At 35.7% G+C, this 25,827-nt stretch overlaps 1 protein-coding gene across 3 annotated transcripts; it reads right to left on the bottom strand.

Annotated features, from left to right (window-relative positions):
- Positions 1 to 6,861: 6,861 nt before the first annotated feature.
- Positions 6,862 to 23,465, bottom strand: LOC137030634 (probable serine/threonine-protein kinase nek2). Of its 3 annotated transcripts, XM_067401054.1 has the most exons (13): positions 23,402 to 23,462; positions 22,596 to 22,796; positions 19,028 to 19,114; positions 14,039 to 14,166; positions 13,895 to 13,964; positions 13,664 to 13,761; positions 12,646 to 12,732; positions 12,262 to 12,345; positions 11,715 to 11,776; positions 11,510 to 11,596; positions 11,303 to 11,357; positions 8,579 to 8,767; positions 6,862 to 8,420 (listed from the first exon to the last, which is right to left on the bottom strand). In XM_067401054.1, exons 2-13 carry the CDS (start codon positions 22,621 to 22,623, stop codon positions 7,863 to 7,865), a joined length of 1,533 nt encoding a protein of 510 aa, XP_067257155.1. In that variant the 5' UTR covers positions 22,624 to 22,796; positions 23,402 to 23,462; the 3' UTR covers positions 6,862 to 7,862. The 3 variants fall into 3 exon arrangements, with proteins under 3 accessions (XP_067257155.1, XP_067257156.1, XP_067257154.1); XM_067401055.1 differs by lacking the exon at positions 22,596 to 22,796 and having other exon boundaries at positions 23,402 to 23,465; XM_067401053.1 differs by having other exon boundaries at positions 22,596 to 23,449.
- Between the last annotated feature and the right edge of the window lie 2,362 nt (positions 23,466 to 25,827).

Below are 25,827 nucleotides of genomic sequence, written 5' to 3'. Positions count from 1 at the left end.
ATTAAACGTTTTTTACCGGAGAATTTCCTTGTAGCCACTCCAATAGGGCTGATGCGAAAGTGTTCGAAAGGAGGAATATCAAAAGGTCCGATCATGAAGCCAGAATTAACTTCCTTATTGATCAATTCGTCCACTGTGTCGGGTTCTGTAAGAGCAGATTGAAGATTATCACAAATCATATTTTGTGAGGGAATGCTTTCTATACCTGGTTCAAAACCATGTTCGAGACCAGACAGCAAATATTTGGTAAATTCGGGATCGGGGTGCTGAGACAATTCAGATGACAGACGTAAAATATTCACAGGAGTCGACAAGTAATTTTTGGAATTTTTATTGGTAGATTTTTGTACAGGGCATACAGTGCGGGCGTGGGCGCCGCCACAGTAATTGCAAATATGCAAAAAACGACAGCGATTTCTTAGGCAGCCGCCTGTATTGAAGTGGTTGCAGACCTGACGTCTGGAGGAAAAAGCTGCGCCTCTTCCGAATGAGTCGGAGTTTGTAGCTGGCCGTGGAACGTAACTCGTTGATTTCTCTTGGTTGGGGACTGGAATAGGAGGAATTGACGGGTTTACTTGGGGACAAGTCATAGTGGAATGGGCGAGCGACCTACAGACTGCGCAGGAAATATTTCGAACGCCCAGGAAGATTTTATTGTGGAGATCAGTGTCCAGCGCACCCCAGTAGGGGCACTGATTCCACTGAGCGATACGAACGGCACATTTTGCTGAAAACAGCTTGTGGTAAGTGTAAAAATGAGATCCCCCATAGGATAACGCGAGCTCTGCCACTATCGCGAGATAGTCATTCAGCTCGCGTCTCCTATGGGGGAAAACAGCACAAATGATTTCGGTGAATCTACTGAATGCGATGCAAAATTCAGAAAATGAAAGGATTCGGGATGAGGAATTATTTGGATTTTTTAAAGTTACTGAAAAGTCACCACAATCAATCTGGCGATTAGAATCAGATGGGGGAAGCAGGGAAAGGAGTGATGATAGATCGATGTCTGCACCTGATAGAATCTGCGCTCTGATATTGCCGGCGACAGGGGCGGTTCCAAAGCGATGGCGTTTGGAGGAATGGGCATCGGTGTAGCTGTGAACAAAGAAAATTGTGATTTTGCTTGAGGGAGAATGTTTTGAGGGAGAAAATCCGGGGCCGACACTGAAAACGGAGGCAGCCTCGCGCTTGAGATGGCACCTGGACCTTGGGAAGCGACGGGGAAGGAGAGAGAAGGTTGAGGTAAAGAATAAAGCGGCTGGGCCTGTGCCGCTAACGGAGGCATCCTCACGCTAGGGGCTGCTGTAGGCCACAGCTGGGGAAAAGGGTTAGCGAGAGGGGAAGAAGAAGGAAAAGTTGTTCGGGCTTGCGATTCTTGCGGAGGCAACCTCACGTCAGGAGCCGCAGGCCACGAACGTTGAGGAGAATTCGAGACAGTGAGCAGTACAGGTTGAGCCTGCCCCGCTAGCGGAGGCAGCCTCACGCTAGGGGGAAGACAACCACTGGTAGAGGCGGGTAATTCCGTACGGGGGCGGTGCTGGAGAAACCCGCGGAAAGAGGCTGAGTAGAAGGAGGAGGGTGCGGCGTAGCAGCGGCGGAATCTGGGGCTCGGCCCAGGCTCGCTGAAGGCCCGCTGCCCTTACCAGACGATCGGCGTTGAACTGGTCTTGCTGTAGAGGAAGACTGAGTTTGAGAGGTACGTGGTTTTTTACCTTTGCTGCTTGAAGTCGTTTTCTTAGAGGGAGAAAGGGGTTTAAAGGGAGCGCAAGTTGACTGCAGGCTTGAATATAATTTATATAACTCGGATTTATTCATCCGTCTCGAGAAATGGACATCCGCGCTGATCAGAGCTTGCCTTAATCCCAGCACTGTCCATTTCTCGATTGCAGGAATGGTTGGTTGAGCCATAGAGTAGGCGGATGATGATGATGATGATGATGATGATGACGATGAGGAAGAAGGTGTGTGTCTCACCGGTGGAGGAGAGGGCTGGTCTAGCCGCCTTGGACTATGGATAGTGGAGCGGATAGGCTGACGGCCGCGCAATGGAGTCGGAGACTCAGCGACGGCACCTGGCGGCGCATGGCTGCTCCTTGGGATGGTGCGGTTCGGCGAAAGAGTCTGTGAATATAGAGACTCATCATCAGACGGGAAGAGTTCGATTTCCGACATTTTAGGCGAACCTATTCTGGAAACTGTCGAGGATCCTTGGGTGAGTTTTGACTGTGATTATATACAGGCCTGAACTCATGCTGATTGGGTAGATACGTTGATTACGGATTGTTGACAGCTGGTTGAGATGACGTAATCATTAAGATGACGTAATGATTGGGTAGGTTATTTGACTTGTTCCTCCTGAACTACGTTAATGAAACATAATTCAGAGTCGACCGATTGATCGGTTTAGCCGGTTAGTTGTGGTCAATAGTGGATGAATTACACTGCATTACATTTAGTTCTTTATATATTTTCTATGTTGCATATGAGTGTCAGTTTTGATTAAAAATTATTTACATCATTTAGATCAAACATTTAGCCTATTCTTTAATTTTTTAATTTAATTGTTTAATTTGTATTATTGTTGCAGTTTCTTACAGCATGACTGCCTCTGACATGAGGTTTAACTTTGAACCCTGTATGAAAGTGAAAGGATTCAAAGTTGTGAAGCAGTATTATATCTTTCAATATGAATCTTTGAACCTTTTCTGTTGTTTTTATTCTGTTTATGATTTCTGGTAAACAAGCTATAGCTAATTTAGCTTATTTATTTATTATTATTGGACAAACTGTACAATCAGATGTCTACAGAAATACTTTTGAACTGCTAATAATTTATCATTTGAGTCACCATCATCAGACACAATTACACACTAGACTCTTCAGCTCTGCACACACTTGTACATCTAACTAACGTTTGAATGTTTATAAACATTCTATAATGTTTATACTTTGTATAATGGAGTATGATGTTTAATCTACATTAAGAAAACTAAGTATATGTGCTTCTGTGAATTCTGTTCACTTTCAAGTTGTCATGTGTGTTTCCTGCAGACAGACATGAATTGGAAATGTCACATGACTATCTTTTTAACCCCTTCCTAAATACCAGGAATAACTGCTTATCATCTGTGCTCCAGTTCTGATGCTCACGTGTCACTGTTGGCTCTTTCAGCGGGGTCAGGGGTCAGCATGGACACCCTGACTGGTCTGCAGCAGCTCCATATGAAACAAACTGTGATGAACTGTGTATTCTGACACCTTTCTATCAGAACCAGCATTAACTTCTGGAGCAGTTTGAGCCACAGTAGCTCTTCTGTTGGACTTTAATTAATTACATTTGTGATCTGACTTGTGACAAAGAGGTTTTGGATGGTTTTGTTGTGTGTGCAGTGCTCATAACAGACACTAGATGGCGCGCACACAAAGAATGAACAGTTATTTGGTGTCTTGTCAAGCAGCGTTACACATGTTGAGGGAAAAGTTCTTGGTTTCTTACAAAAAAAAAACAAAAAAAAAAAAAAACAAGGCATCTAGTAGCTCTTTTGATTCAGCCTGTGAAAGGAAACAAAAAATATCTTGGTGTGAACCTCTTGTTAAATGACTTTTTTATTGATGGATAATTTAGATAAACATGTACATACATATCACACATACATAAGACAAAATCTTATACAAAAGTGTACAAAAGAAAAGGACAAAGCTCTTATGGCCTTTCTGCACAAGAACCGGAGAACTGGACTGTATGTGCTCACAATAATATAGATGAAAAAACTCAGTCAGATAAGATGGAGTTTACTGAATAAATGATTTATCTTTAAAAGTGTGTTCTTGTTGGTAACTAAACATATGAAAGAAACAAGATGGCACCAGAAGAACTGGCTCAATAACGCTATACAATAGAAGATGGATGGACAGATGAATGACTGTAAGTCTCTGTTCAGTGACAGCACTTTGAGATCTTTACACTCTGATAAACTTGTAAAGGCCAAAATTAAGTCATTTCATATCTGTTCTGTGTTAAATCCAAACATGACTAAATAATCATCTAATCAGTTCAAACAGAGCGATCTTTTATTTAAATTTAATTTATATACAGACATGAAAAAAATCAAGCTTTATAATGGTTGCAAATTGCAGCCCAAATTTTAAAGCAAACCAAAAAACTGCATCCATCCATAATAAAAGTAATCCATACAACTCCAGCGAGTTAAGAAGTGAAGTGAAGCAATGCATTTAAATATTTAAAACTTTATAAATTCAAATAACTAGCTTCCGGCGGACGACCATAAGCAGACGGGCGGAAGGGCAACCTTTGACCCCACAAAATGACGGATGTCATTTGACAAAACAAAACACCGGTCACGAATTAGAAGTCTGAAATGAGAATTTTTAAAGAGAGATATTGGATGATTTCGATATAAGAGAAGAGGAGTTTGAGTTTGTTGTCCAGCTGTATTTGTTTGAACCACGAGAAGCGTCTAAGTTTACGATAGTCCTCCGTCACTTCAGGGGTTACTCTTGTGGCGCAGTCGACTTGTGCAGTATACGTACGGTCGTCCGCTGGAAGCTAGTAAATTGAATTTGTAAATTCATAAATATGGATACTTTAATTACAAAAACTCATCTCTTCGCTTCAGAAGGCTGCCATTCACAACCATTATAAACCTTGTAGGACTAAGGATATTTTTAAATATAACTATCTCTTATTGTGTTCGTCTGAAAGAATATAGTCATAAACACTTAGGACAGCTTGAGAGTTAATCTGGGATAATTTTGGGTGAACTATCCCTTTAAGTTCACACAACAAGACTAAAATAAATCGGTCCAAACTAATTTTTTTTTGTTGGAAAAATATAAAACAATTTCATGGAAACGTTTTCTTTAATTTAATTGTTCACTCAACAAATTATTTTTCTGACACAAGAACCTACATTGATAAAGTTTGTTCAACAAACTATTATTTGTTTAAACTGACTTCATGTAGTCTTGTTGTATGAACAATTAAATTGTGTGGAAAAGTTTTCCTTAATTCAGTTACGTTCAATAAACTTTTTTTTTTTTGAGCATACACTGTAAAACATTACTATAAAAAAAGTCAAAATCTGACACATTTTAAATAGGGATCATTGCTAAACTGTAAGGATGGTCAGCTGACCGTGGGCCAGCCAGTGCTGAGTTTCTATTGAATACATTCGTTTATCATGTACATCCATTTTATGCCTTACGATTTTGCGGTTTGGTTTTCTGTGGTTCTCCATTTCTATTGCAAATTTTGATTGGTTGGTCTTAACATTGCTTGACCAATTTTCGAACCAACCACAGGCTTTACTCTTCACCACAATGGTAACCATTTCAGAATGGCAACATAACAGAATCCACTATAAACTTCAACTTAATATGTCAATAACATTAAACATAATAGATCTAATCCTATATTAATTCTGTGGAAAAGCACACAAAATAACACTTAATTTTACATTTACTTCCCTTATACAGACTGTGTCAAAGCATGCTGGGAAATTTCCCAGATTTCTCTCTCTTTGTGCGGTATTGTTAATTAATTTCTTAAGTTGTTATTTAAGATCAAGAATATTGGCATGAAATTAGCAATAATTGTAGTTCTTGAAACTGAAGAGAATAATTACTCCATTCTCAAATATTTAGATAGAAAATTAACAAAAAATATTTAGTATATCTTAATTTAATTTATTAGTCAAATACTAATTTGTTTTTGTGAAGAAAAAAAATAGATATACATTTATGCAAAACTTGCATTTCCAGGCATTTATTTAGGCATTTCCAACTCAACCAATCATGATATTCAGATATTTTGTAATATAGTTATTTCTTTGATTTTTAAAAAGCCACTGAATCATTTTTAGAGTGAAGATGCTCAAAGTAAATATGCAGTAACTCAACATAAAGAGTGTATGTTTTCATTCACAGTCTGTTATTATTAACTGTTATTATCTGCAGGCAGAAGTAATGTCTGAAATATTTCACACTTTCACAAAGTAATGTCTGTATGGAGAAAAAGTCATGTTTGTATTTGATATTATTATTATTATTATTATTAACAGTAGTAAATGAACTGTTTTTTTTAAACAGCTTCATTCCAAACACAGTTTAAATTCTTCTCATTAATTATTTGATCATTCATTTTTTAATGACAAATACATTTATATCTTCCAGAATATTGACATCCCTAATTGCAATTACACTGCAAATGAAAAATGACATTTAATGACAGATACAAAGACTGGCATATACAGAAAGAAGACATTTTTGTAAATGTTCCTTTTTTATATACAGTATATAGTTCTCAAAACATCAAGAAACAAAAACTTAATATAAAAATATATTCCCAACATAATTAAAATCAGTAAGAGCTAAATGCTTATTTTCTTCTTGATAAGTTTTCTGTGAATGATAACCAAACTAGAAATTACTTTATCAAGAAAAATATTGACTTAACGTTCACCTAACTTATGATGCTGCTATAATCAATACATGTCTATGATGAACGAACATACTGAGGATTATAAACTTAGTTCATAGTTACCTGTTTTTCTATCTCCAGTTCTAGTTTTTTTAGTTCAGATTTTAATTAATCAAGAATCTTTTTTAGCTCCTCTTTAGTCTCCCTTATTTTTTTCACAATTTTCATGATCTCAGACTGCAGCTCTTGCTCTTTTTTGTCTGTAGATGGATGAGTTTTTGTGTTGCTGTGCTGTGGTTCACATTCAGTTGACTCTGGGGTTTGGTTGTTTTTGAACTCTGTATCAGTTTCTGTTTTTTCAGATTCTCCTTGACTCTGTCTTGAAGCGGTATCTTTGCGAAGTTTGTGAATTTCTTTGGCGTCGAGGGCAATAAAGAAGATGTCAACAGCTACAAACAGTCCAGTCAAAACCCCTGTAGCTGCTTCAGCCACACGAACGGCTCTCGCAGCCTGAGCTGCAATTCTCCCAACACTTCCAACTTGAGTTAAACGGACAAGCTCTCAGGGGCGGCGCCAGCCGATTTTGCCGGGGCTTCAGCCCCGAATGTTTTGAGTCAAGCCCCGAATGTAATGACTGTCACTGAGAAAATATGAAACTGGACAATAGCCTATGTAAACCCCCGAAATCATAAGTTGCTTTATTTCATTGCGCTTTGGCTTTGCATATACTGCATATAGCCTGTAAAAATAGACCTTAAAAATAATCTAGCCTATAGAATACATTTCTTTGCTGTCGGTAGCCTATGGGCTACTCCGTTTCTTCCTCTCTGTTGAATATGCAGCAGGTAGGGGAGGAGCTAGCACAGTCGACCGCAAGAGTGCGAGACAGTCAGCAAGCAGGAATTTCAGGTTAGAGGTTTCTTAACAGTGCTCTCAAAATATAAATTTTCTTAACACATCTCTCTATTAAAATACGTTAAGCAGTTCAATACCGCTTTTCTACAGTATCCGACCGTACACAAGCCGCGCTTTCTCTCTCTCGCACATTTGCGCACACGATCAGCTGGTGATGATCAAAATAAAAGCTCAAGGATTTATCTTTTAAAAAGAAATGAGTACAAAAGTATTGTAAAAAAAGATGTTTGAACCCTTTTTAATGTCCAGGTACAAGTCAATGCTGTTTCTTTGTTCAATTTGCACACTGTACATGTGTTGAAGCTCTTAATTTTGTGTTTCCAGAGTGCACCAGATTGATGCATTTAACCTTAAAATGTACAAAATTTTCTCACGGGGGACCATGCCCCCGGACCCCCCTACAGCTGGTACATTTAATAAAGTTTTACAAATTACAGTGTAAAATAATGTACATTTTCTGAACAAGAATACGGAAACAAAAGCTCCTTTCATGTCAGTAAAGCTGTTAATAGAAAATTAAAATGTCTTTGGACAAACATAGATTTGGGCTAAGCCCCGAATGTTTCCAATGTCTGGCTCCGCCCCTGTCTCCAATCCCTCCCAGACCTCGTCCAAGTCGAGCCCCGACGTTTGCCCAATCTGTCCCAGACTCTTCATTGGACCATGAATTATTGTGTTCAGAAAGCACTCTATGAGTTTCCACTGCTATATGAATGTTTTGGATGCAGCTGCTTATGGATGTTATTTTTTCTTGTAACTCTGTTATGATCATTTTAATCATTTGTCGGTTTGTTCGCTGGTTAACCATCTTCGTTATGTTGCTCACACCAGCTGTTACTCCACCAGCTGCTACACCGATTCCCACTCGTGCTACTATCAGAGATGCTCTGAGAGTAAATGGAGAGAGAATAAGTCCAACTATAGATGTGATTCCTCCAGCCAATCCTACTACACCTCCTGCGAGACTGCCTACAGTTGTATTGTAGTGGACTCTCTCCAAATCATCTGCCAGCTCCTCCAGTACCTTTAGTCTTCCATAAAGCTCTTCAGTAGTTTTTGTGCTCTGAAAAAAAATCAAGTTTAATTAAATAAAAATGTTGTGTTTGACGGTTCAATGTTTTGTTTAATTTCATTCCAGTATCTGAAAAATCAATATTTTATGACTTCAGGAGGCTACAGTAAAACGTATGAAAAATTAACACATTAAATAAGGGAACTCACCTTTTGATAAAGATGATTAATGATAAAGGGCCTCATCAAGATCTCACTGACAGACGGGCGGTTCGCTGGATCAGTCTGAAGTGTGTCTGTTACCAGCTGACGAAGATCCTCAGGGAAGGTCTCAGGAAGAGCTTCATAGGAGCAGTTATGTATCTTTGAAATAATCTCCACTGTGCTTCTTCCTGTAAACTAAAGACAGACAAAAATATGAGGTCACTAGTTGGTAAAAAAAGGCTTGTACAAAATCATGAAACTTTCTCATACTGAGGCAAAACAATCAGCCAAGTGGGCTGTTCACAATACATATTGTACCAAATCAACGTTACAGAAAATGCATATTTCAAGATCAACATCACTTGACGTTTGAGCAAAATGACCTGTGCAAAATGCAAACTCGAAGGAGACCACAGCATCTAATTACTGTAATTAAGGGGTATTCAAAGTGGGGGTGTGCCTCTCCAGGGGGCGCCAGAGCATGTCAGGAGAGGCCAAAGAGTGAAAAAAAAAAAAAGCTGAATGAATAGATCACCTGAAAATGAAAATTCTGGAATTTACTCACCCTCATGTCGTCTCAAACCCAAATAACTTTCGTTCATCTTCGAAACACAAATGGACATATTTTGCTAACACTTTACAATAAGGTCCATTTGCTGATGTATAAACTAACATGAACTAACCATGAGCAATACATTTGTTACTGTATTTGTTCATCTTTGTTAACGTTAGTTAATGAAAATACAGCAGTTCATAGTTTGTTCATGTTCACAGTGTGTTAACTAATGTTAACAAATACAACCCTTGATTTTAATAATGTATTTGTAAATGTGGAAACTAACTTCAACAAAGATGAATAAATGCTGTAGAAGTGCTGTTCATTATTAGTTTGTGTTAACTAATGTAGTTAACTAACGCAACTACCACTTTGACGCTTCAAAAAGTTCATAAAAGATCATAACACAAATACATAGGAATTGAGTGGTTTAGTCCAAATTTTCTGGCGAGACACAGTCGATTTATATGAACAAATTTATTTCAGGCTTTTATTCACATATAAACAATCAATGCTCACATCAGTTACGGTAAACAGAAGCTCAAGCATTCTAGAATGACATGCCAGAACCAATGAGGTTCATTCTCGTGTTACGCAGGACGTTTGAGCTTCAGCAAGAACCGATTTTTTTTTAATATATATATAAAATATGCTGTATTTGTTATTGAGAAAGGGTCCGTCAATAGAATCAGTAAAAGTTACATTATTACATCATTAGATGGCGGCAAAGACTCTTTATGAGTGAGTCAGAACAAGGAAGTTTTTTTAGCGCTGTGGGAAATACCCTAATTTTTAAAAGGACAATTAAAGACAGCAGACATTCAAACTGTTTTTTTTTTTTTTTTGGATATAATATATGGACATCGACCTGAAGAATGAAAACTATATCAGATGCAGGTAATATTAACTTCTCTGCAGAGACTGTGGTTCAAGCAAAAAATGTAAGAGTATTTCCAAACAACAAACTCTGGATTAACAAAGATCAAAATCAAATTTTAAATAGGAAGAGAATGGCCTTTTTAAGGAATGAGATGCAAAAAGTAAAAGAGCTAAATAAAGAAGTTAAACGCAAGATAAAGGTACAATATAAAAAAGTAAAGTTGAGAAGAAATTTACAAGCGGTAATGTCAGAGATGCAGGGGACTAAACATAATGATGGGTAGACAGCAGAAACAAGTACAACTGGTTGACGATGACCCCTATACCTTTGTAAATAACTGAAATGTTTTTTTTATTCACGATTTGATAATACATAAGGTGTTAATAATGTGAATATCTATTCTGTTCAAGTGCATGGAGCGTATATTATGTAAAGAACTGCTCATGTCAGAATTCTTTTCATGGATTACATCAGGCTTTAATACAGTACAACCGCAAATTTTAAAAGAAAGATTAAAAGATTTAGGTGTAAGCAGTTGGTTAAATTTTATGGATCGAAAAATTTAAGAAACAGACCCCAACGAGTTTGTCAATGGAATCTCATCTGACTGGACAGTCCTGAATTCAGGGTTACCACAGGGATGTGTGTTATCACCTCTGCTTATCTCTGTCTGTATTAATGAACTTCAATGTTATAGGGCTGATCTCAGCCTGATCAAATACGCTGATGATTTGGTTTTAATCTCTTGCCAATTGGACACAAATAGTTTAACTTATTTTGAGTATATTGAAGGTCTTGTACAGTGGTTTGATGATCGTCAGCTACAATTGAACATTGAGAAGACAAAGGAACTGTGTTGTGGGAACAAAAATAGGACCGGTACGACTGGTGTCTCATATGAACAAATAACTAAAAGGTGTAAAGGTAGAGCAAATATCTAGAAATATCTTGGTACAATCATTGATGACAAACTCTCATTTCAGGAAAATGTTGACCATATACACAAGAAAGCAAGTGTTTAGGTCTACTCAAGAAACTAAGGAATTTCAGGATGGATAGGAGGGTCCTAACCATTATTTATAGATCGATGATTGAAAGTATTTTAACATATAATATTGTATCATGGTTTAGTAATTTAACATTGAGACAGAAAAATAAATTAACACGAGTAATTAAATCTTATAAGAACTTTTGTAGACATATGATAGAAATAAAGTCAGACTGGCTTTACTATATATATTAAAGCTTAACACTGAACCAAACATGCTCAATATCTGATGCAAGAAAATCTTACCGCACACTTCAGCGTGCACATCTCATAGATGACACATCCCAGACTCCAAATTTCACTGTGAAAAAGTCAAGAATACGAAGATTAGATTGTCAGTGTTCAGTTATGGAAAATGTATTATCATAATAATATAAACATTGAACATGTAATATGATTATTAATTTTTTTTATCATAATAATATAAACATTGAACATGTAATATGTTATTACGATTTCTCATCAAAAGGTTTGCCATTCAAATTCTCAGGTGCAACGTATGAGAGAGATTTGGTTTCTGCTCTTTGTGCTTCAGTCGACCTGATAAAAGCAGAAATACATGGTTCAGATCATAATGCACAGACACATGGACTATATATTTCATTATGTGTTCTTTACGTACAAGTCATGTTTTGAATCAAAGGAGCACATACAGTACCATTCATGAATCGCTCCAAACTCTCCAAGACGAATGGTTCCACATGCAGTGAAAAATATGCTCTACCATAAGAAAACACACACACATATGTTTCTTTATAGCAGATTGGTTATAGCTGCAATATTAGCTTAAAAATAATAAATGGTGAATATAATCATGCTTATTTAATTAATATGATTAATTTTTGAATTTCCTAATTTTAAAATTTCAGAAATTTGCCTTCAAGTGTATTCTGAATATATTCTGTCAGTCAGCATGTAGTGAATTTTATCTAAGTAATGTCCTCTTTAATTGATTTCTGAATATTTGTTGTATATTGTTTTGTGTGTTGCTGCTCTTATTGTATCCAGTCTTTAGAAATCACAATTTTCAGCTAAAACAAACTTTCCTGTGCATTTAAAAGTGCAGTGAAGCTCATTACACTGCGATTAAACAAAATTATTTGAAAATAAACATGCATAAATTTATTGTTCACAATAAGATTTATAAACATGCATTTTTTATGAATTTTCACTTCATGCCAACTGTAAGTGAATTGCATTTGTACCTCGGGCTGCAGGTTTTTATGAAGGATCTGTTGATCATGCAGATGCTTTAATGCCATGCAGATCTTCACAATCCAGTCCAGAATCTGTAAATATATAAAATACGAAATTACAAATGTGGAAAACATTATTGTAGTTTTATTTATTTTAAGGGCTATGGAGAAAGACATAATCATATTACATGACAGTAATGGATTTATTTTTGTAAAGTTTAAGCTTGTTCCTTTCTAATTACTGTCACAGCTACACCACCCTCAACCTCCACACAGTCATCATTCACAACCCGTTCACTCTCCTCTGAGTTTAATCACACTCTCATTGTCTGGTCTCTTCATTTCATTGCTAGGACTGTTCAGACTCCAGTTGTGCCCTGTGGATACACTTGCCTGGTTGTTCTCCATTTCCGGTTCAGTCAAACCTTGGTTCACTTTATTCAATCCTGCTGTTTGCTCTCCTTGTGATTTCATCATCATCTGCCGAGAAAGGAAAGTTAATTTTGAGCTAAGTGCATTCTGTGTTCATCTATTCATTCACCTGCATTCCCGTGTTCACTGTTTCATTCAATAAAACCCCACATCGGAGTTCAACCTCTGTTTCTGCCTTTAGTATTGTGATAGAAATATATGATATGTACAGAAAATGCAGTCTAAGGATGCTCAGGTCAAAGAACATGTAGATTTGCCCAAAAAGTGCTAAACACAGTAGAACAGTCATATGATATCACTAAAACAAATCATAGTGAAGAAGACTTTAGTGATCTTGATTTTTACTCTGCAAGATTTAAATGTGCTTGTATCTTTCTTGAATCCAAGACTCAAGCAGAGATCAAACATAAGGAACACAGGAACTGCTCGAAATACCAACAGAAAGTGTCAACCAAAACTAACAAATAAGACTTCATATACAGAGCAAAAGGCATTTAGATAGACAGGGGAATGAAACACAGCTGAAACAAATAAATGAGCAGTGGGATTCTGGGAAATGGAGTCCAGGAATAATGGAGTCTATGGAAACAGTGAGGGACGAGGCTGCTGGTACATAATGGTCTCAGCAGCTGACAGTGTAACAACAGCAATAGCAAATCACAATGATCCAGCCATCTGACCATTTCCATATAGAGTCCCAGCATCCAATCATTTCCATATAGAGTCCCAGCCTACATTTGTACTTCTTGTCTGAGAAGCCGTTTCACTATGATATGTGACACAATAGGGAAGACTATTGCAACTTTCATTTCATGACAACTAATAAGATTCCAATAAAACAAAACAGAATATAGAAAATAATCAACCCAACAACACATTTAGGCCCTTTGTCATCTTCTTTAGATGGGGATAACTGTCAGTTTAACAGTTTAGAGTCATGATAATGGTTCAATTTCAATCTGTAAATATGCAAACATACCTCAGAAAATGTAACATTTTTCTCCATTTTGTGTTTGATTTTCTGAGCGAGATCTCCACCCTCACAGTGCTCCAGTACAAGATACAAGCAGTCACCATCTGGAAGCAGATTCATTCATTACAGTGTGCTTTCAAATAATGTATTAATATTCACATCTAAGTGTGAATACTGTATTGTCCTGAACGTTGTTTGAGATGTGTGAACAGAATATGACTTTTGAAGTTTCTTAACCTTCGATGATTTCCTTGTGATGGACGATGTGTGGATGATTGAGTTTTTGGAGAAAGTTTGATACATCATCCTGAAAACAGACAGACATGAGTCAGAATTTATATATTTCCTTAAATATCATTAGAAACAAAGTGTTCATCTTACCTTTTTAGCTCTCAGCTTTTTAATGACAAACTGATCACCATCTTTATTTTTCACCAGGATCATTTTCTCTTGTTCACTCACTAATTCATAGCCTCGATCTTCTAGAACTGACTGACTGATCCCCATCTCTGAAAGTTTTTGTGTTTGAGAAAAGCATTGGTAAGAAGATTCAGACATTTATATTATTATTATTATTATTATACAGTTGATGAAAGTTCATGAAACATTTACTTCTGTATTTTTGTAAGATTTCTTTTTAAAGACCATAATAAACAAACTGTTGATGATGCCACACCAGTGCAAAATGGCACCACCAGAATAACATGTTTTTTATGATTAAAGATATTATGATTAAACTGTAAAATCAATTCAGCTGTTGGTGCTCAAGTGTCATAATAAACACTTTAATAATTTTGGTACCTGAAAGAAAAGTGAGTCATCGATCTATTTTCCTCCCTGATCTCTCTCTGATTCTGACATTTTAATTTGGCTCACGTGAACAATGTAAATAACTGAGAGTGATTCGTTGTTCAGGTGCCCCTGGGTTTAGAAATGGTAAAAATTGTTTAGTATTATTCCCTTCTTCTTTTAAGGTTTGAGAGAAAATCTCAATATGATTCACTGAACAAAATCTGCCATCAAATGCAGCGGAGGTGAATTATTTATATGGCTAATGTAAGGTAAATGCAATGTGCATACTGTGCTGATATTTGCGATATTGCACGCTTTATTGACTAAATAGAACAATTCTTCCGACAACTATAGATTCACAAATAACCTGAATCTGTCTCAGCAGCTCAGTGTACCCAAACACACAAATGAACTTGAGGAAATGACTAGCAGTATGAGCACCATTTTCTCTAGAACATTAGATATTGTTGCACCCATCAGATTAAAAAAGCCTAGAAAGAAAAGTACTGCACCATATTACAACATATTACCCATGCTATTAAGAGAGAAACTCGTAATCTAACTCATTTAGAGGTCTTCATATCGTAAACTCACCAAAACTAAAACAAACGCTGATAACCAGGTGACAATCAAACCAAACTATTGTTTTCAATAAATCATCAACATCTAAACTAATGTTGATTGTCAGTAAGAATGTTTGACAGAAATAAAGTCAATCTGGTTAGTAATAAGTGAAGCTGGTAATGCTGTTTGTGGAGTTTAACCTCGTCTGCTGAGATCTTGAGATCTGTTAAAACAGGGACACACCAAGACGACAGTCGGCCGTCGGGCCATTTTTGAGTGTCGTCTGACTTAGTTTTTTCAGTGTGTTCTGCACCGTTGGCTCTAGTCGGACGCCGTTGGGGTTTTATTGACCGTTCAACATGTAGAATTGGCATTGAGACATAAGTGAGAATGAGCACTCTGATTGGCTGTATAATAAGAGCGGTAACACTTTATTTTAGGGTCTTTTAACTAGTTGCTTATTAGCATGTATATTACTAAGATATTGTCTATTTATTAATACTTATTAAGCACATATTAATGCCTTATTCTGCATGACCTTATTCTTCATTCTTAATCATACCCAATACCTAAACATAACCTTACTAACCATTAATAAGCAGAAAATTAGGAGTTAATTGAGAGAAAATTCATATTTAATAGTGAATGTGTGTTCCCTATACTGAAGTGTTACTATAAGACAATAATAACAAAAGTGATGAAAGCAGCAAAGAAGTCATGACGGCACAGACAGACGGCTGTTATAATTTTACATCATCTTGAGCATTTCACTGCGTGAATATTTTCATAATTACATGAGTGGAGTGAAATAAAGAATATGATCATGATTGATATTTTATCATGTTTATGGTTTGTGTAGATCTGCGCAAGACAGAGGAGTTGTTTGATAACTTATGATGAACCTATTTAAAGCTGCTGTCCGTAACTGTTTTTGATTAAAAATGATCCGAAAAAACAAAAAAATGAATCCCGCACACTATCAACTTGCAAAACAATAAGAAAGACACTTTATTAGCAACGTTGCTAATAAAGTGTCTTTCTTATTGTTTTGCAAGTTGATAGTGTGCGGGATTCATTTTTTTGTTTTTTCATATTATGACTTTATTAGTCTTACTTCCTACGCACCTATCTATCACCTACAGGTGTGCGACGTTAATCATTCATTGATTAAAAATGATCCAAAATCAATTTTTGATCAAGTACATAACCAGCCAGTTTTCAAAACTATCTCCTTACCTCAGCCTTATTCACAACGGTAAGCTTTCTTAAACTTAATGTTTTCTAATAAAATCAGTACTGGTGAAATTCGAGCATGCAGCAGTTCATCTTTACGTCATTACGTCACGTCTGCAAACAGAAAGAAGAAGTCCAGCTCGTAGGGTTGTGACGAGATCTCGTGTCACGAAAGTGAAAGTAAATGCGAAAGTGAAAGTAAACACAAGCGCGTATTCAAACGCGAAGTGAATACCACACATTTTAAAAGCAGCTCCCTGATGCATGCAAATATCTCGCAATATTAAAGCTATCTCAGTCTGGGATGTGTAGTTAAAAGCATCTCTCAGCTCTGTGTCATGCTTAAAGAAAAATTTGGTCTCTATTTGCACTTTGAATATTGAGAGAGTGCTTTGATTATGGTTGCACTTATTGATTGCACTTAAGACTAAAAGAAAACTGTTATTTATTTTTATGGTAACACTTTACAATAAGGTTTCATTAGTTAACGTTAGTTAACTTTACATGAACTAAGGAAGAACAATACTTCTACACTATTTTAGTTAATGTTAATTTCAACATTTACTAATACATTGTTAAAATCAAAACTTGTATTTGTTAACATTACTTAATGCACTATCATGAACTAACCATGAATGACAATTTTTATGTTTAACTAACATCAACAAAGATTAAAAAATACTGTAGCAAAGATATTGCTTATTGTTGATGTTGGTTAATACATTAATTTTATAAATGAGACCTTATTTTAAAGTTTTACCATTTTTATTTATACACTTTTATTTCTAAGGTCAATTAGTGGAAAGGAGTTCAGTTAGGAGGAGTTGTAGAAGCTCATAAATCATGTACAGTAAGGTCTGAAGAGACTCTTGTGAAATCATACAGATGAGAAGTCAGTCAGTTGAGTTTGCGGCAAAACGTTTTACAGTGCTTGAGTATTGTTGTCTTTTACTGCATATGATAATTCAGTCTCAGAAAGTAGAACTGAATGACATTCATTACAAGATGATTAGTTAAAACATTTCAAATTCTTTGAGGATTTCTTAAAAATAGTGTGTAAAAATCACTATTTTTAAAAAATATTTTTACACACTATTTTTAAAAAAATCCTCAAAGATGATTAGAAAAATAATCTGCAGGTGCATTTGAAATGTTTTAACTAATCATCTTGTAATGAATGTCATTTCAGTTCTGCTTTCTGAGTATGAATTATCATATGCAGTAAAAGACAACAATATTCAAGCACTGTAAAACGTTTTGCCGCAAACTCAACTGACTGACTTCTCATCTCGTTCTCGTGAACTCAATCTCGTGTCTCGTCTTGTGAGCTACTTGTCTCGTCACACCCCTACCAGCTAGTAGCTATATCATATGAGGATATATGATTAAATTTATCATTTGGATGACGGATCGTATGGTATGACAAATTAACTTTAGAGATGCACAGAAATTGACATCCAGGGGTAACGCTAATAAACACTAAATACACAGTCACGCAATGCTGATGTTGTTAACATTAACAATTTGAGAACAAAGTATAACAATAATAATAATTTTCATGGTTTGATGTGATATGAGCTAAGATTTAATCACCATTGGCAGCGTGATTTATTGCTTTTTTTCTCAGTTGTTCAGAACAAAAGTGGCAGATTTGTGGCAAAATTCTTATATTGGTCATATTTCAAGACATACGATCTGTGATTCGATTAGTACAGTATCCACACCGATGTGGTGACTGACAGCAAACATTGGATTCACCCGTGCCAACCCACGTAAAGATGATAATTCCGTAAATAACTGCAATTGCAGGTTTCAAACAGAGATGGCGACAAAGAGGCAAAACATACTGATTGTAGCTTTAATGACCTCGAATCAGAACAATGACCCTGTCCCAAATGACACACTTCATATTTCGGTCTTGTGGACTTACAGTGGCTGCTGCGTGCATGTGTCTGTTAAGTCTATGAGTCTATCAGTATCTGCTTAAATAGACAGTTATCTCCTGTACACGCAGCACAAAACACGTGTACTAGCCAATGATCGCCTGTAGTCCTTTCGGTTCAAGCACAGATTTTTCCCTGACTCAGGCGACACAAGGTGACAACACAGTCGCCTTTAATCGGCGCTAATTCTTTGGTGTCGGTTTGGTGTGTCACTGCCTTGAGTGTATAATGTTCTGTTGTCTGAGTTTTGTGGGTCATCATCGTGATGAAGAGTAGAGCCTGTGCTTCAGTCCAGGATGGGTCAGAAAACACTGATAATATGCTGCATGGTGCTTTAATTAAAGGCAGTAACTGTGTTGCGAACACTGTAATGTCTAAAGTTACATTAGAATTTTTGAGGCAATAACAGCAACTCCTGTGAACCAGAAAGATCAAAATAATCATAAAATTAAAATGAAAAGATAATACTCTTTAAATAGATAATATAAGATTAATAAAGATTATTGTCTTTTCAGCTCCATTTGATAAGTGTTGCTGGTTTTGCCTCAAAAATTCTTTTGATTTTTTTCCATGCACTTGTTGATCTTGTGAAGTTTCACCAGAATAACTTTTGCTCTCTAATGGTTAACTCAAAGAGATTTACATTTTACAGTGAAAGGGTAAATAAATTGTAATAATTTAATAAATATCTGCATTTCTCAGCTAAACTTCTAGTGCTGTCACTTCATTAAAGGTTTTTTATTCTACTAATTCAATAAATATATGTAAAATAACTAAACTAAATATAATAACAAAATTAATGTGTTTCACAAACTCATAATGCTGTTTACTGACTCACTGTTAAATGAAGGAGGAGGTTCAATACTGTGAACAGAAGCTCCGCTGTCGCCACTGGAGTCAGAGTCACTGTGATGGAGATCCATTTCTACAAAGAACAATGAATTACAAAATTGAATAATAAATATTATTCATCATTTTTGATACATTGTCAATGTATTTTTTAAATCATCATATCAGAATGATTTCTGAAGGATCATGTGACACTGAAGACTGGAGTAATGATGCTGAAAATTCAGCTTTGATCACAGGAATAAAATACACTTTATTGTATATTGACATAGAAAACAGCTGTTTTAAATTGGAATAATATTTCACAATATTACTGTTTTTACTGTATTTTTAATCAAATAAATGCAGGCTTGGTGAGCAGAAGATACTTATTTTAAAACATAAAAAAATCTTACTGGCCCCAAACTTTTGAATGGTAGTGTGTATGTATATATATATATATATATATATATATATATATATATATATATATATATATATATATATATATATATATATATATATTTATATTTGAGAAGAAAAGAGAAGAGAAGAGAAGAGAAGTGAGTTGTACGTGAATTAGTTAGGCAGCTGTTCATGCTGTTATGGCCAATACTTCTGATTAAAGAAAGAAATGTGAATCATCACCATTGCTACCCGTGTTTTATTTAAGCTATCCACGCTGAAGAAAGTAGAAAATAAGGGTTACATTATTAAAACAACATTAACTGAAAATACAATATCATTTAATCATCTGAATGTAATCAGAATACTGAAGCATTCAGAGCTCATGCATTATTTTGTTCTTGTAAATTCTGGTCAGTTGTTTAATCTGTCTCTTTCAATCATCTTTCTATAACCATGTAGATGTCCCAATTCCTCAGAAAGTTCTGATGCAAATAGATTTTTTATTCTCTTGAGTGTCAGACACAAACCAGAGACTCACTCATTTAGAATTACAATTAGGTTTTTCAAATGAAAGTACATATAAATTCCCTCATTCATGATGCATTATTTATAATGCACTAAACAGTATTTGTCACACCGAGACAAGCAAGATTTAAAAAAATAAATAGATAAAAATTAGTAATGATTATAACAAAAAGACAAAAATATTAATCAATGGCCTTTTGTCTTGCATAAAAATGCATTTTTTTTCCCCCCAAAGAGAAAATAAATCTTACATGAAAACAGATTATAATGATGATCTTTTTTTATACATTTCCATCTGTTTTCAGTATATTCTGTATATTATAAACATTATAGTATGTATCAGTCAGTAATTCAGACTTATGTCCAATAATATCCGCTTGTGTCTGACCAACCCGATCCCACGGCAATTCGTAGGCCTAGGTATTTTACGAGGTGGCTAATTCGTCTGAATTCATACGAATGACCTACCCCAAACCCCGCCCCTAAACTGTCACTGGGGTTTAGACAAATCGTACGAATTCGTACAAGGTCGTATGAATTCATACGAATTAGCCGTGCTGCTGTTGGTTAATAATCTACAACAATAAAACTATAACTCTCTATCAGGACTATCAGGACAGTTTGTGATTGAGACTTGTACGAGTCCAAAGGTAAAATTCAAATCAACTGAATTAAAATGAATGTATTGACACACTGGTTAATGTCATTCTGTACATTAATATATTGCATTATTGTGATATTGTACATTATTATACAGTATATAGACTCATGAAGCATCATTTGAAGCATCCTAGATCAATTTCTCACTGAGGGAGCATTTGTTAGGACATGTGTGAGATGATGTTCTCAGCTGATGGTTTGGTTTAATTTGCTCATGTCACTTAAATCAATGAGAGTCTGACTATCATTCCCACAGTTCACTTTAAACATATTGCAATTCTTTTTAAAGAAACAGAATTTTATTTCTTATTTATCTCTGGTTGAGGTTTAAATTTGGACCCAGAATGAAAGTGAAAGCATTTTGAGACCAAAACACACACACACACACACACACACACACACACACACACACACACACACACTTATCAATTGATATTCGACATTGTGAGTGATTGAGTAACAACATCGTAATGTTTACTGAACTTTAGTAATATATATATAGTCATGTTGTCTGAAAGCTGTGACTTTGTTTTATTAAACACAAAATAAAGCCTTCAAAATCAGATGTTTTCTTTAAAATCGCGTTTAGTATTCAACATAATCAAGAGCCTCATCACTATCTCACATGTAGCCTACCTATAATATTTGCTCAATTGATTTATATGGCCAATATTAATATGGAATCAACGTCAAAAGCATCTGAGCGCGCACACGCGGACACAGCACGCACTGTATCTGCGCCACCATAAACATTTTGACACATTAAACTCATCCAGTTATTGCAAGCACTTGGAAATGTCTACCAGGGACGTGCACAGACATTTTGGGGGGCAGGGGCTCAAGTGGAAAAAAGGGCACTTCTCATAATTATTTATTTACAAAATAAGGAACCCTTAAATATATTGACAACTTTGACTTCCCTTACACTCTCCACAGATTTCTACAAAATAATCATTTCACACAAAGACCGTCTTTAGTATTCACGAGAGTTTATCTCAAGAGCAGAAAACAGCAACTATTTTGAAGTAGCTATATATTTAGAATAAATGACTGAACTGAGGAGAGGGACATAGTTTCACTATTATGTACTGTTTATTTTGCACGAATCAATAAATTGTTTTAATTCTTTTGGTTATTTGAATACTTCTTTCATGTAGTGGACAATTTTAAGATTTTGGTCTATTTTTGCTTTAATGTCTTCTTTTACTCTAATGGGAAGAACTTAACCCTAACCCATTTAGATGGTGTTTGTTTTAAGCCTACTATCATCCGTCTGTTTGCATCTGTAGATTTATTCTAAATTAACCAAAATAAGCTAATCTGCATATTTAAACACATCAAGAGTTTTTTTCCCCTGAAATGTTATAAATACATTATATATTATAACAAATGCCTGCAGAGGGCGCCAAAAGCGTGCTGATTTTTGTTGTTACACTGCACAGCACAGCACGATCAAATCCATGATTAAAGCCAACCACCATAATTAAAAATATATTGTTATTTAAATTATAATATTCGGCCATTATATTAATAATATTTTTTTGATAGAAATGCTACAGCCACTGTAATTTCTTCAACAAGAATATATGGTCATCAAACATGCAAAGACAGAGCAAGGGTTTAAACTTTTATTGATGTATTATCCTGTGTAAGCATAGATTTAAGAATAGCATTATGTAATGCTGTATTATGGTTTTTAAATAGCTTTAATAAATCGTGCATCCTTAGAAAACTGTCTAATAATGCTGTTCATGGATGCTCCTCTTCTGGTATTGACAGCCCTACAGGTATCTTTACCATGGTTCAAAACGCAATGCATAGCACATTAAAATAATTGAAATTATAATATGACATAAATTTCGTTAGTATCAAATCAGGCAGATGTGTTTATGGTGGTCAAACTATTAATGCAGCGTTAATGCAGCGTGTATAAATAACCCTTAAATAGCCAAAACGTTCAGGTTTGTGAAAATAGGCTAGCCTACCTGAAAGAAATGCACGGGATGGATCCATCTAGGGCTTTTTTCTTTTTCGCTTCTCATCACCAGACAGCAGTTGTATTTTCCCGGGAATAGTTGTCACAAGTTTTCAGCCAGCAGCAAACATGAGGTGGGGCGGGGCGCGCGCGCGTGCGGGAATGAATGCTGTGTCGAGGAGGGAGGGCATCTGAACTCGACAAAGCCGACCTGATATATAGTATTTTTTTATTTGCTTTATTCAGTAAACATATTTGTTTGACAGGGAAGCTGTACATAAACAGGAATATATATTCATTTATTTAAAAAAAAAACCACCCCAGAAAAAAGGGCACTTTCTCTCGAGGAAGAAAAAGGGCAGGTGCTCAAGCCCCTTTTTTGTCTATGTGTGCACGTGCCTGATGTCTACTGTTCTCTAATGTGAGTTAGGCTCATTCCTGTCCGTGCACTGGTGATTAGGTTAGAAAACGTGAAATATCTCCAGCCATGAGACCAAAAATACGCCATTAGTTAAAGCCAGACATTAAGTTGATAAAATACTATCTTTAAAAGGATCAAGTGTGGCATGTTGGACAAATATGACTTTATTTAGGACTTTTTTAGTTATTTAAAACAACGTCAAAAAAAAAAAAAAAAAAAAAAAAAAAAAAAAACACCATTTTTTGTTCCTGTTTTGCGATGTAACTGAATCTCGAGCTGGAACTGAAATTAACATGAAACTTGCACGGAACTATAGTTTTAAGCATTTGCGTAACACAAATAAAAGATAAACAAGGCGAAAATTTTCCCGAAATGAAGTTAAAATAATAGTTTACTTGAACTTTCAGCGTGTCATTTGTTCCTTCCTCCTTTTCCGTTATCTTCTGCAACTGAAACCGAAACCACTCACAACACATCCGTCTCAAGGGGTGAAGCTGATGTGCGGCCCTCTGCTGGACGTTCTTCTAAATTCTGAAATTAGAACTTCAAAATGGGCTGAGTAAAGTTTTCTTTTCTTTACCACAGTTGCCAAGTCCGCCAGTTAAACGACTTTGGGCTTGATTTTCAAAAAGTTAGGCTACAGATTGTTGTGGTTTTTAGGCTTATTTCCAGAACACAGTTGTATTTGGGGTTTGTCACGAGTTCACACTTACTTATAATGAAATAGAGTACAGGTTATGTGTATTTGGTGTGCTGTCGGGGGAGGGCTCTGCCGCTCCGAGCTTGGAATTTGACTCGAACCCATGGCGGGCGCGTGCCTTTATCCTCAGATAACAGTTCTAAATTTATTTTAGAGCTCCATGGATTTAACCTCCTTTATGTTCCTCATTTGTTTAAAATACATTTCAAATTAAACTTTAATAAACTGTATAGCCTATTTACAATTATTTTATTATTTATTCATAACATTATAGCTTTAATTATTGGGCACACACACACACTCTCGAACACAGTCTCGAAAAACACGAACAGATGAGCCTTTTTTCATTTCTTGTTATTCCATTATTGAACATCACTCAGTGTGACCATTAGTGATGACACCTGATGTTAATGAGTAAAATGAAGGAAAGAGGAACAAACATTTGAAGTCACTATTGTGGTGATCAGTGTTTCCTGTAGGCTTTTGGGCCTTGGTTGTTTTATTTTTTGTTTTGTTTGTGTTTTTTTTTTTTTCTGGCTGCTTTAACAGTGTTTAGAAAACACATTTGCTGTGTCAGAAGAATACGAGGCAGAATAACATCCAATGATGTTGACTGTTAATTCATCAGTAATTAGAACGTCTGATGCATATGGCACACTTAACTGGAAACACTTCAGGAGTTTCGAGGTCATCTTCTGCTTGGTTTAATTCTACATGATGTTAAAGGATTATTTCACTTTCAAATTAAATTTTCCTGATAATTTACTCACCCCCATGTCATCCAAGATGTCCTTCTTTCTTCAGTTGAAAAGAAATTAAGGTTTTTGATGAAAACATTCCAGGATTATTCTCCTTATATTATTCTCCGTATTCTCCTATTCAAATTATGGAACGAACGCAGCGCCAGTTCAGTTTTTTTCCGTAAGGAGAATAGGGAAGGCGTAGGACATTCAGCGTAAGCTTTTTGAAGAATACAGAAGTGCAGTCTGACGGAAGCACTTGTGAGGTGATCATTTGTGTTTATAAAGCATATACATATACATTTACATATTTTGCGGTTTTATCCAAGGTGACTCTGAACTGAAGGTACACATTTCATCAAACCATGAACCTATTGCACAAGCATTTGCATTTCTGTCAGCATGAGTTAATGTTTGAGTTACAGGAACTTCTTGTGGTGTAATCAAACACTTTTGCGTGATGATCTTATGACCAGGATGTTTTCAGAGTAAATACGGATCTTTCATCTCTGCAGTTCAGGTGTGCGTTTAGTTTTGCTTTTATTATTACATGTGTTTTGCAGGAATATCATGGGTGTTTTTACATTATTCCAAATTCATTTTTTGTTTTTCTAAAACACAATGATTGAATTGAGGCTCTGAGTTTGTTTGTATTACCCAGAAACAACACTGATCCATGACATGACAGTTCAGTAGCATTTACCATTGAATAAAATCTTTTTAATGCTTTTATTGCAATATCATTATTTATGTTATTGTATTAAAACACTGTATAAAAGGCACTTAACAGATCAGTTAAAACCATGATTCAATACTATAGCTGCCGTTGAGTATTCTTGTAACAAGGCTGTTTTAGAAGATGGCACATTGGATCCAGATGCAGTTTAAGAGTTTATTTAAACAAAACAACAGAGGTAAATCCAGAGAACACAAGAGTCCAGACAATGAACAGTTTAATTCATAACAGGGAACAACAAGAACTAAAACAAATGCACACGATACATCTGAGAAGGACAACACCAGACAAGCAACATGAGAAACACTGGGGTATAGGCCTATATACACAAGGGGTGATTGGCAAACAAGAAAAACCTGGGAACAAACAGAGAACTAATCAACAAGAAAAACTGCAAAAGACTACAAAACATGGCATTAGGACAGGAAATACAACAAAAGTCCACAAGACAGGGGAACACAGACTGGGATCATGACAATTCTCATGTCAATTTAAAATAAGGGTGTGGATAATCTGTGCTCAATGTAAGCAGGATCCCTCCATTTAACAGTAATTTTTGGTTGAGAGAACAAAAATACATGTGCTGTACTTCATTTATTTATCTCTTTTGTATTACTTCCTATATATTGATTATGAATATTTATA

The sequence above is a fragment of the Chanodichthys erythropterus genome, chromosome 11 (assembly GCF_024489055.1).
Source record: "Chanodichthys erythropterus isolate Z2021 chromosome 11, ASM2448905v1, whole genome shotgun sequence".
NCBI lineage: Eukaryota > Metazoa > Chordata > Actinopteri > Cypriniformes > Xenocyprididae > Chanodichthys > Chanodichthys erythropterus.
This window is presented reverse-complemented; position numbering and strand designations above follow the sequence as displayed.